The sequence below is a fragment of the Myxocyprinus asiaticus genome, chromosome 6, assembly GCF_019703515.2.
Source record: "Myxocyprinus asiaticus isolate MX2 ecotype Aquarium Trade chromosome 6, UBuf_Myxa_2, whole genome shotgun sequence".
NCBI lineage: Eukaryota > Metazoa > Chordata > Actinopteri > Cypriniformes > Catostomidae > Myxocyprinus > Myxocyprinus asiaticus.
Window position 1 is genome coordinate 25,615,984 of NC_059349.1, and position 13,863 is coordinate 25,629,846.

General features: G+C 38.6%; 1 protein-coding gene across 1 annotated transcript in view; it reads right to left on the bottom strand.

Moving 5' to 3' along the window:
* Positions 1-13,453, bottom strand: part of LOC127442839 (chromodomain Y-like protein) — a 41,197-nt gene extending 27,744 nt beyond the window's left edge. The window contains exon 1 of the mRNA XM_051701066.1: positions 13,070-13,453. Coding sequence (XP_051557026.1) covers positions 13,070-13,096 — 27 coding nt within the window. The 5' untranslated portion in view covers positions 13,097-13,453. The remainder of the gene's footprint in view (positions 1-13,069) is intronic.
* Positions 13,454-13,863: the final 410 nt, after the last annotated feature.

Consider the following 13,863-nt stretch of genomic DNA (forward strand, 5'->3'; position numbering starts at 1 on the left):
TCTAAAATTAGCTTTATTAATCAGCATGTTTCAAGCTTTTCATAAACTTATAAACTTATTTTTGTGAAAATGAATCCAATATGTCATCATCTAGATAGCAATGAAAACAACCAAAAATGTGATATTACTAGTGGTAGAGTGGAGTTCTCATGAGAACTTTCGATTATTTAATAGTCTGACTACTTATGGGCCTACTTTATTTTAGCTAACAGTATTTTTAAGCTTCACTATTGTGATGTACATTGTTTTGTTGTTTGGTAGGACTTCTTCCTGTACCACTGCTTGAAAATATAAATATGGTTCATTCAGACTTTTACATTTTCAAAATTTTCTCTTGGGGAATACCCCTCAACCCCCATACAGTATATTTCCTTAGTCATAAGGCCTCCTATGCCCCTTGGGTATCTAAAAATATTCAAACACAAATACTGGACTGATGTCATTCAGCTTCAAAACAAACAATTTATTTCTATTTTAATTTTCATATCAAAGTGAACACGATTGTTGAACTCATTGAAATATTTCAATCTTTTGGTAAAAGATCCCCCAAACCTCACTACTTTGGCTTTGTCTTTGGGGCCTATGTCCTCATCCCTGCCCAGTTTTGAAGAAACTGTTTTAACTTTTAACTTTTTTTTTCCTTCTTTTACAAAGTACTACTGCTACCAACTTGGAAATTTAAAATAACTATTTAAAAAAAATAAAATAAATAAAAAAATAAAAAAATAAAAGAGGATTTCCTATGTCAATTCATAGCTATACTGACTACTGACAACATTTAAGTTATTGTCCGGACCTTTGCTGGGAAGGAAATGTAGAGACCGGACCTCATGGAATTTTAATTGAATGCCCCTGTCCTATAAGAAACTGAAGAGTATTTATCTTGTGGTGCACACTGCCTGTTTTAGGGTTAAGCTATTCCTCCACTGCACACAACAGGACTGTTGCTGAAAAAAATCCCAGGGGAAACACTGCACTACTACATGGCTTAACTTGTACTGAACTAGGAACAGTCATGTAAAATGTATATAAAATGAAACAATTTTCATGACACTGAATTCCTTTTTGTGAGGTTTTAGACCTATATCTTGGTTAGGAAAATATAGAATTAAGTGATTTTATCTCTTGTCAGGATAAAAGAGGATAATTAAAACAGAAGACAATCTTGATTTCCAAAATTCCACACACTCCCTTTAGTTGTGACTTTAGAGAACCAGAGATAGGAGTCAACGTTTGGGGTAAAATATGCCACTCATAAGCCACAAAATAAATAAGCTAAGTGATATCAAACTATTTAATGTTACAGAGGCCAAAGCCATAACACCAAAACCAAAGAGCACAATGAGCTTGAAAAGACATGGAAACTAATGATGGATCATGACTAAGAGTTCTGGTATTGCCAGCTGAATGGACAGTCAGTATTAACAAGGTGTTTAAAAAGAGGTACATTAAAGGAATATTCTGGGTTTAAAGTGAAGAAAAAAGCTTGCACACTTGCTGCTCCAAAAAATATATCCTTAATAAGTAACCATGTGGTTAATGTTTCGATCCACACACACACACACACACACACACACACACACACACACACACATTGGGTTTTCATGTTTTATGAGGACTCTCCATAGACATAATGGTTTTTATACTGTACAAACTTTATATTCTATCCCCTAACCCTACCCCTAAGCCTAACCCTCACAGAAAACTTTCCACATTTTTACATTTTCAAAAAACATAACTTAGTATGATTTATAAGCTGTTTTCCTCATGGGGACTGATTGTCCCCACAACGTCAAAAATGTCATGTTTTACTATCCTTATGGGGACATTTGGTCCCCACATCGTAGGGAATACCTGGACACACACACACGTCTTCTTCAGAACAATACTTCAAATTTTGTAATGTCTATTTCAACATTATGGCTGTGTCTCGTTTGGAAGACTGTGTCCTCCGGAGGTCGCATTTGTCGGGCGCATACGTCAGAGGCTGTCTCGTTTAATTTTTTTTATTGGGAATGCAAAAAAGGTTAACAATTGTATAAATGTAAGTGCATATATGTAAAAGGCATTGACAATAGATAAAAAATAAGAAAAAGACAAAAAAAAAAAAAATGAAACAAGACAGCCTTGATGACGTATGCGGCCGACAAATGCAACCTCCGGAGGACGCAACCTTCCAAACGAGACACAGACAGTGTCCCATGGTTCACACAGGTGCATGCAATTTGCTGGTAATTACTCCACCCAATCTGATGTCCAAGGGCGGAACACATAAGAGATCCTAATATAAACATGGTTAAATACAAATGAACAATTTACACACAAATATACAACAACCAACAACCACAGAATACAAAAATATACAGTATATTACATAAGCAGCCATTACAACCAACACATAAATATCCTACCCTTACCTCATCCATGAAAAATACAAATATAGTGAAGATACTAATTTAAGGTGCAGTCAAATTTTCCATCGCATGGCGAAATTCCACTGGCGAAGCAGACAAAACCAGCAAACCAGCAAAAAACTAACAGCTAGGGGGCCTGGGTAGCTCAGTGGTAAAATACGCTGGCTACCACCCCTGGAGTTCGCTAGTTCGCTAGTTCGAATCCAGGGCATGCTGAGTGACTCCAGCCAGGTCTCCTAAGCAACCAAATTGACCAGGGAGGGTAGAGTCACATGGGGTAACCTCCTCGTGGTCGCTATAATGCGGTTTCTCGGTGAGGCGCATGGTGAATTGAGGGTGGTTGCCGCGGTGGATGGCGTGAAGCCTCCACACGCGCCATGTCTCCGTGGCAACGCGCTCAACAAGCCACGTGATAAGATGCGCGGGTTGACTGTCTCAGACGCGGAGGCAACTGAGATTCATCCTCCGCCACCCAGACTTAGGCGAATCACTATGCGACCACGAGGACTTAGATTGGGAATTGGGCATTGGGAATTGGGCATTCCAAACTGGGAGAAAAAGGGGAAAAATCCCCCCCAAAAAAACTAACAGCTAAGCAGCCTTTTTTAATGCTGCACTTTATATTCTGTGAGAATAATGTTAAAAAGAAACTCACCGCTAAAATGATATGCTTGTCCGCTGTGAATATTCAGTGTAGCTGTGTCTGTCAAAGTTCACCATACTTGAACTCCACTGAAATTTGTGAGGGGAAACTCTTCACCACCGGAAGTACATTGTGCAAAATTCACGATCGCACCTTTGTTACAGTCAAAAATGGAGCCTACTTATGAGTTTGTGCAGATCCATTGAGGTTTTTTTCCCTGGGGTTGAGGGGCATCCAATGTTTTCCAGTCAAATTATAAACATGGACGTTCCAAAAAGGATTTGTTGACAAGTAGATTAATATGTAAAAATGCTGCCTGAGTTTTTGCCTTTGCTTGCCATTCACTTTCTTCAGAAAACCAAGCATGAGCACAGTACATTGTGTGAATGCTTGTGCACAGGAACAATTTTATAGTTTTCCATTTTATAGTTTTTTTTTTTACTATATCTGACAAAATTCTGACAAAATAAACTTCTGTCCAAGCTTACTTTATGACGTAGTTATGTACAAAAGAAACGTAAGAGCATGGTTAAATATATACATCCGAAATATAAATTTGATATTCATTAGAAATAGAGGTGTAACGGTTTGTCGTGGCACAATACATCACGGTTCAAAAATGTGACTATGCGCATTGTAGAAATGGGACAGTTTTTAAAAAAATTTTAGCGTCTGTTCTATCCAATACACGTGACATCCTAAACCTACATAATGCAGGCATACAAATGGAAATTGCTTCACTGCACACAAGGAGCTCTAAAATACTGCACACTAGTAACAACAGGTGTTGTACGATGAGTTCGGCTAAAATTGCGAATACTGAAACCAGTGAAGTGAAACCAGAAGCGGGAGTGAGATGTGCCTTTTCAGCGCGAGGGATAGAATGTCCATTTGAAGCACAAATATAATAGATCTGCTCTGACTGTACAAGAGAAAGTTTACAGACATTTAATGAGAGTGCTATACACTGCGTGCCCGATTATTAGGCAAATTGTATTCCTCAGGATTAATTTTATTGTTGAACAAACACAATGCTCTCAGTCAATCCAAAATGTTATTGAACCTCAAACCTGAATGTTTAACAAAGAAAAAGTGAGTTTTGTCTTTCTCAGGGGAATATATAAGAGTGCACAATTATTAGGCAACTATTAGTGTGCACAATTATTAGGCAACTAAATTACAAAAAGAATTTCTCCCAACTCAATTGTTTGTTCTCAATTTTTAGAGTAGGTGCAACAAATAAGTAACACAAAATGACAATTAAATAACATTTTTGGCCTTTCAAAAATATTCAGTGACCAATATAGCCACCCTTCTTTTCAATAACTGCCATGAGCCTTCCATCCGTGGAGTCTGTCAGTTTCTTGATCTGTTCACAATCAACTTTCGCTGAAGCAGCAACCACAACCTCCCAAATGTTGTTCAAAGAGGTGTATTGTCTTCCTTCACTGTAAATCTCACGTTTGAGAAGTGCCTACAAGTTCTCAGTAGGATTTAAGTCAGGTGAAAAAGGGGGCCAAGTCGTTATTTGGGCATCTTTGAGGCCCTTGCTGGCTAGCCAAGCAGTGGAGTACTTGGATGCATGTGATGGAACATTGTCCTGCATAAAGATCATGGCCTTCTTGAATGCTAAGGACTTCTTCCTGTACCACTGCTTGAAGAAAGTACTTTCTAGAAACTGGGAGTAGGTTTGAGAGTTGAGTTTCAGTCCATCTTCAACTCGAAAAGGTCCAACTACCTCATCCTTAATGATAGCAGCCCATACCAGTACCCCTCCTCCACCTTGCTGGCACCTGACTCGAAGTGGTGCCCTGTGTTCATTAGTGATCCAGCCACGGGCCCATCCATCTGGTCCATCAAGATTCACTCTCATTTCATCTGTCCATAAAACCTTTGAAAAATCTGTCTTCAGGTATTTCTTGCCCAATCTTTTTTTTTTTTTTTTTTTGCCATTAACAATTTTATTGATTACAAATTTTAAATTAACACATACAACACATGAAAACTCGGAACCATCTTTTAACCATATATGCCCCCCCCCAATCACCCAACATACATCCCAGTGGTCAGACATTAAATAGCAACAGACACACATATAAACATGCAGTTCAAAGAAAATATTCTATGACATTAAGACAAAGAAATTAACCAACCAAAAAAAAAGAACAAAGATTCCACATATTAATTACAGAAATTACACAACTGTCCCTCTCCACTACTCCTCCCCCTCAACCCCCCAGGAAGGCCAAATAAGTGCCCCACTTCCTGCTATAATCACCCAACCTGTCCAGTAGTCCATATGATAACTCTTCAAAATCTGCCACTCTGCCCAACTCGGTGCACCACTCATGAAATGAGGGTGCACCCGGCAACTTCCATCCCCTGAGTATCACCTGCCTGCCGATCATCACGCAGGTAAGGACCCAGTTTTTTATGTGTTTATTTATAATATTAATACCCGCCCCATCACTCAAAATACAAAGTCTGGGGCAGAATAAAATCTGAGTGTCCAAGACCTAGCAGACAAATCTCTGAACCCCAGACCAAAACTCCTGAATCTCAACACAGGACCAAAAAACATGGGCCATGTCCCCATCCTCCAACCGGCATCTCCGGCAAGTAGGTGTGTCTTTAAGGCCAAGCCTGTACATTCTAGAGGGGGTCCAATAAAGACGATGAGGAATCATAAATTGAATGAGGCACACCCTTGCATCCCTAGACATAAACTTTAATTTTTTTTAAATCCTACCCCATTCTCCATCTTCTAGTACTAAATTCAGGTCTCTCTCCCATAACTTCTTAAGAGATGTTAGAACCCCATCCCCTAGACTCTGAATTAGCCAGGAATAGTACGCTGAAGCTTCATGACCTTTTCTAAAAGCAGCAAGCACCATCTCAAGAGTGTCTGCCGCTTTAGGGGGCTGCGTACTACACCCACAGGTGGTACAGAGTAGATGGCGCAGCTGTAAATACCTAAAAAAATTGAGATCTGGGAATCCCAAACTGCTATATAATATTTTCAAAGGATCTCAATGCTCCATTTTCATACAGGTCACCCAGTGTAGTAACACCCTTCTCAATCCATTCTGTCCAGCAGAAAGGGGACTTGTTAATTCACAATTTCAGGTTTAACCAGATACTTGCGGCAACGTTCAGATAAATGTCAGAGTTGAACACGCAAGAAACTTTTGTCCACACTAAATGCATGTGTGAGATGACGGGATGTGTCTTTACTTCTCTGGACAGCTTGGTGGAAAGACTTTGCAATGGCAAGATAGGGGCAAGGAACTCCTGTTCAATAAAGAGCCAGGGAGGGGCTCTCTCAGGTGGAAGTGACCAATGTGCCAAATGTCTGAGACCAAAAGCATAATAGTAATACAAAATCTTGGGGAGACCTAACCCACCTTTGTCAAATGGCCTGTGTAACTTGTTAAAACGCATCCGAGGACGTTTACCATTCCAAATAAAGGATTTAGCAATACTATCAAATTGTTTAAAATAAAAGAGGGGAACTTCAATGGGGAGAGACTGTAGTAGGTAGTTGAATTTTGGAATACAATTCATTTTAATAACATTAACCTTCCCAATCATAGATAAATGTAATGAAGCCCACCTGCCCACATCGCCCAAAAACCTTTTTATTAAGGGGTCAAAATTAACTCTAAATCAGACAAATTTGCTGGAAATAAAATGACCAAATACTTAATGCCCTGTTTGGGCCACTGGAAGACGCCCGGCTGGAAAGCCATTACTGGGTAATACGCTGCCAGAGCCAAAGCTTCGGATTTAGACCAATTGACTCTATATCCTGAAAACGTATAACTGATAATTGTGTGGAGGCAAGGCATAGATCTAGTGGGGTTGGAGACGAATAATAAAATATAATCTGCGTAAAGTAAAAGCTTATGCGCCATACCTCCCGCCATCACCCCTGGAAAATCATCTTCCCTTCTTATCGATGCAGCTAATGGTTCCAGGGCAAGACAGAACAATAATGGGGAAAGAAGGCAACCCTGCTGAGTGCCCCTATCCAGAGTAAAATAATCTGAAATTAATCCTTTTGTTTGTACCGCTGCTACAGGGTGTCTATAAAGTAACTTAATCCATCCAATAAAAGTATTTCCGAACCCATACATTTCCAAAATCTTAAAAAGATAATCCCATTCTATCATAGCAAATGCATTTTCGGCATCAAGTGAGATGGCAGCGACCAGAGTCTGATCATTCGCCACTGACCACATGATATTAACGAGATCATCCTGTTCATCCTGAACACGTAAGTGTCTTTTAATGTCTCCAGAGCCTGAGGATTTTGACTTCTTTGCCATGTTTTGCCTCAAAGAGCTAATGTGTAACTGGGTGTATCAAATTTCACCAGATTATAACATGAAAATAATAAAAAATTTAGCAAAGTGCGCAGAGCTCGTCGCTCACACGTCTGCTTCTTGCATGGCGTCACGTGACCCCCCTTCTTTGCCCAATCTTGATGCTTCAACTTGTGAATATATTCAGTGGTGGTCATGTTTCAGCCTTCTTGACCTTGGCCATGTCTCTGAGCACTTGGCACCTTGTACTTCTGGACACTCCAGGTAGGTTGCAGTTCTGGAATATGATAGCATTGGAGGATAATGGGTTCCTGGTAGCTTCACGTTTAATTCTTCTCAAGTCTTTTGCAGTTAATTTGCGCCTTTTCTTCTCCATGCTTTTTTTGCGCCCCAGCGAACAAAACGTTTGATTGTCCGGTGGTCACTCCTCAGTAGTTTAGCTATTTCAAGAGTGTTGCATCCGTCTGAAAGGCATTACAATATTTGACTTTTCAGTGTCAGTTAAATCTCTTTTTTGGCCCATTTAACCTGAGGTAATGAAGCTGCCTAATAATTATGCAAACCTTGATATAAGGTGTTAGTCACTTTCGCCACACCTTCCCTCATTACACAAATACATACCACCTGAAAATGATTGAATCCAGTAAGCATTCAAGTTTATATGGTTTGGAGTTGGAAAATGTGCATAGAAATAATGATAAGATCAGAATACTCACTTGCCTAATAATTGGGCACGCAGTGTATTAATCTACTATATATAATGCGAAATATTATGTATAATAATGCTATGGGGGAATATAATCCTAATGTCAAATGTCCTGTCTGATTTGATTTCATCAGCAAATTATTATTTAACTGGATAAGCTTCCATTAAATATATATTTTGAAAAGAATATTTAGATGCAATCAGAGACAATATTTTTTTAGAAAAATATAATTTTAATAAAATAATAATAATTATAATAATTATATTTTCAATGTAATCAGTGACAGTGTGTAAGCAGTATACGTATCTAACATAATTCTGTATTTTCATTAAGCAGAATTATTAGCTAATATTTTCATTTGGTGTTTTCGATGCTGTGTCCAATTAAAAATAACTTTAAAAAGCATATTGAGACACCTGCTTTCTGTTAAACTGTATTTGTTGCACTGTGTCTAGCTTTTTAGCGCAAGAATGTGATAGATCTGAAGTCATCGTCAGTGCTTGGCACACATCCAAAATTCGAATGCACAGTTTTAGCATTTGAATGTGCATTTTTTTCTTAAATTCGATGAATATTCGAATTTTAATTTGACAGCCCTAGTGTCACCATTGCCCTGTTCTGGGCTGTTTTTAGTCCCAGTTCATCTCTGCTGGATCATTTAGCCCTTTTAAGAACAGTAATTTTAGCTAAATTTTAAAGGAAAGGAACTGTTTTGCATATGTCTTTAAAAAACGTTATAATTAGATGTAAAAAAAAAACAATCTTAACTTTGCTTGATTCAAGCATAGTTTAAAGAATCGTAAACCGAACCGAATCATGACATTAGTGAACCGTTACACCCCTAATTAGAGGGCACGTTGTTAAATAATATATACAATGTGTTCATGTGGGGGCAAATGTATATATAATATATACAATGCCGTTCTAAAATTACATTTAAAAAGACAAGACTTGAGTTGATTTTATTTCTAACACTTTTTCTCTCCCTTTCTTGTGCATCATTCATAGATTTCATATGACAATAAAATTAAATAATAAACATTGTCAGTGGTGATGAAGCATACAGTCACTATTTGGCTTTGGAAGGCAGTGTTTAACGTTACTGCTGAACAACAAACACATTTGACCTGCAATATTTTCATTAATTTCAGATGGCAAAAGCTTCGAAGAAGGTACCAGTGTGGGTGAAATGTATTGAAGTATTGCCATCATAAGCGATACTTACTAAAGTTCAGCACTATTTTACATTGAGCGGAAAGTTTTTCATATTATACATTTTAAAAACTATCAACCGGTTAATCGGCTATTGGCCTGTTTTCCCACCTTAGTTAACAGCATCGGCAAAACCCACTATCGGTCAACCTCTAATTTATTCTTACAAGTAGTGTTTCAGGTTTAATACAAGTTAAACTCTATTGTAAGCATTTGTGGCATAATGTTGATATCCACAGAAAATCATTTCGACTCCTCTTTTTCTAAAGAAAAAACAATTATGTGCATTAGGCACGAACATGGATCCAATACACAAAACATTAAATACACACTGTTTTTCAAAAGTATAGCCACAATACTTAAGCACATGTTAACATGACTCCAGTGTGATAAAATCGCTTACTAATATTGTCTGTGTAAAGTTATCCAGTATTTCAACTCCACTGTTATTACAACATAACACAGATTTACGATATAGGCATAAATCCCGTGAAAATTTTTAGCACGATTAAAAAAAGAGCTGACATGACTGAGTTTTTGGTCTTCATTATTGTCTTTTGTTTTTGAAAAAGTCATCATGATATCCTATCCGTAACACACAGAGAAGACGCGTTGGAATCAGCGTTGGAATCAGCGTCCGAAACAACAGCCTCCTCATAAACATCTGCTTCATGTCTACAGCCAAGAAACGCTTGGGCCGGTTTGGTTACGGATTGCAGCCCGTTCTGACGAGTGATTTCTCTCTCACCATGGTATTTAGTGTAAAAGTCTGCTCTCATATCTGTTCAGCAAGTGCTGTTGTTGAATTTGTGCCAGACAGGAGCCTCTTTCATGTCCGTGTGTGATTTTGAATTCTCCGCTGTAATGCCAGCTCATGCTTGAGGCAGCGCTGTGATTGAATGGAAAAATTCCTTCTCATGAATAATGTGGAGAAACGCTCAGGATCTAACGTATATGTGTACTGTCCTACCAATCATAACTCAGAGTTTACGCATGTACCTCATTTTTGTGCTGCTGCTTCAACTATCGTTTTTAAACCCAAAGAACGAAAAGTCTCAATAAAAGGAAAAAAATAACCACTTTCCCCTTATTAATAAACATAATGAGTGCTATCATTGTTTTCAATGATGAGAAACCTGTACATTTCTGTTGACATCTAAAAAAAAAATTATTATTTTTTGTGACCCTTTAAGTTTTTCAGTCTTGGTAAGGTCTGTTTTTTGTTGTCTTAATTTGTATATTCTATTTATTTGTATTTATAATGTATGTGGTATGGGTAGTATATTTATATGTGTGAGTTGCGATGGATGCATATGTAATATAGCCTTCATTTTATTATTCTGTGGGTGTTGGTTGTTGTATACTTGTGTGTAAATTGTCCATTTGTATTTAACCATGTTTATATTATCCCTTATGTGTCCCGCCATAAGACATCAGATTTGGTGGGGCGATTAACAGCAAATAGCGAGCACCCGTGTGAAGCATGGGATGCTATGTTGAAATAGACAATACAAAGTTTGAAGTATTGTTCTGAAGAAGACTTGTGTGTAGGTTGAAACGTTAACCACATGTTTACTTATTAAGGATATTTTATGGAGCAGGCCCCAGCACACATACGGAGAAGTTCTTCGTTCAGAGTCAAAAATAAGTTTGAAACAGCCGAGCAACAACATACTGTTTGCGAACATTCAGACACCCGCCACACTGCTGTGGGAGGCATTTAGAGGTACATATAAGGATGCTCAAGACTTAACTGATGTGACATTAAAATGTGTAAGCAATGACTTCATGCCTCATTCTATGAGTAGAATTCACGAGGTCAGTAAAAGAAGCTGTTTTAACCACTCAATGATGCTTTAAAGTAATATGCACTAGATAATGTTTAATTTGTATTGTTTACATTCTGAATTAATGATGCTAATGTGCTAACACGCTATATGTGGCCATAATATGTGCCGATTACACTCTGTAATTGTATTTTAACACTGATAGTACTGCAAAAGACTGGTGTATAAAAGAGTGTTAATCTGCAAAATACAGACAAAAGAATAATGATAGGCATATCTTACTTTGGGCAGACGTGTGCATGGCTTTCACTGAAGATGGCACATGAGTGAATAGGCACTTGAGAGCATTTGAATAGATTTGATTCCTAAATCTGCAACAAAAATCGCATGACATGTTTTTGGAAAGTGTCATTACACGAACGATCCTTCAGATGTAGGTCAATTTGCACCAGCTCAGTAAAAACTGCATGCTAGTGTGTTCATGTTTATTGATCATGACTGACTAAACAACGTAAACAGAATTATCTGTTAACCTCGAAGTAGGTGGAGCTTCAGATCACACCTACCGATGATGTGGATCAATGCCAGTAAAAAGGTGTTTAGCAGCCGGTAAGAAATTTTCCTAAAAGTTCGCCCAGGAGAGCTGTTACGAACCACTGAAACACACTTAGAAACACCTTTTTGGCCAGATTTTGTTCTGTTCGACGTCACACACATCTATTCTTCGATTTCTGCTTTTGTTTTTTGTTTTTTTAAAGAAAAGGAGGGACAAGTCGAAATTATTTGTTGTGGTTATCAACATTATGCCACAAATGTTGTCACTTGCGCTTAACTTGTAATGAACACGGAATACTCCTTTAATAACACGGGTCTTTTTAAACTGGTCAAACATATTTGGATAGATCTGTTTTCTTTATCACGCCTTTGTATTTAAATGTGAGGCTCAAGTGCCTTTGATCAGACTGATGAATTTAGGCTATGTCAATAAGCACATCAGTTTAAAACTTTAACATGTTGCAAAAATCAGTTTTCTGAATGTAGTCCTCATCAGCAAAAGAGACCAAGTCGCAAAGTCTGTGCTGAGGAAAAAAATCAATGGTTTCACTATATCTGACTATTCACAGCATGGATGTGACACCGTACTTTCAGTATGTTCATGACAGATAAACATGGAGCATTATATGACACAATATTTACTGATTCCTCTGAAAAACCTCTATTAAGGCAGCCATTAATCTAAACCATGGTGAAATTCTTGGTTTGAATGAGCATCACTTATAAATCCATCAATCAAGACAGCATGTGACATTTGACTTTCTTTATGTGAAATTCTACACCATGTTCATGCTACAGCCAACTAATAACGTCAGCCCCAAAACTTGACAATGATCTAACTAGAAACTGAAGCAAAGGCTTAGCTGTCCAGTGGCAAACATAATACACAACACAGCACTGCTGGATGGCTAATTATGTGTAGCTTCAGCTAGGCAGGTTGAAAGCTGTGCAAGAAGAGCTAAATTCATGTTTCCTGCTGGAAAGAGGGGGGAAAGTTAGTTCTCACAGAGCTGAACACACCATTCTGGACTGGGATATCCTTCAGTTATCTTGTGTGTCCAGTACACCCCACATACCTCATGGTTAGCAGCTAGCTTGATGAACTATCACTCTCCAAAGTGCCCTTTCCTCCCCCGCCTCATCCACTGCCTCCACCAGCATCTCTCCACACTTCACGATCAGCACTGCTCATAAATTCCACAAACTAACAACATTGCCTATACACTATCGACTGCATATCTCAAGCTATTCGTTCATTATGCTAGCATGCAACCCTATCGGCGTGGTTATAACTACTATCAGAGTGGGTAAGTCAGTTTAAAAGACTGTTTGCTACTACAGTCCACACGAACCTCAACTAAACACTAATATAATCGATTAACTGCGTCTCAAAACAGACAGGAACGGTAATATCAGCGACAATCACCTCGTACAGTTCCTCCGTGGTCATCATGTCCCGATAATCTTCGACGTTGCGGCAATCCGTGAGGATTGGTAGACACTTTTTTCCTCCAGTTACAGTTGTCTTTTTTGGCCTCTTCTTTTTTCAGTTTGTCGGGTGAGATGTGCTTGACCCGCACCGTGGATCTCTGCGCCGTCTAGATCTCCGGCTAACGCAGTCAAGGGCTAGCCAGCAACATTATAGGTGTACCTAAGCATTTCATTCCCGATTAAGTCCAAAAGAGCACTTTTGTCGGTACAGGCAGCAATTTTACCGTAAACTAGTCCGTAGGCAGAGCTGATTACGCGCTCGCCTGCCCTCTCTCAGTTCTACCACACAGGAAGTCTCAATCGAACGCAGATTAGAGGCTAGATGGGTTTGCACTGCCTGCAACCGTCGAGAATGATAGAGCTGTGTACGATAGTTCCTGTGTTTTACAAATCTTTATCGGTGTTGATTTTGAGTGCAGATATAATGAATCATTACTAACGTTATACTAATCAAACAATAACACAGCTTTGGATGCCACAAGTTTAGCACAGAAGCCTAAATTATAAAAAACTAAAATTTTCATGAATACTACCCTGCTGAAAAAAAAAAAAAAAAAAACGGAAACTGAAACTAGCCTAAGACGATTTACTTATCTTAGCTGGTTTAAACTGGTCTTAGCTCGTTTAAGCTGGTCTCCCAGCCTGGCCCAGGTCTTAAACTGGGCTGCCTCCTGGCCTAACTGGTCAGCCAGCAGGTCTGGTGACAGGTGCCCAAAACCTCTCTAAAAC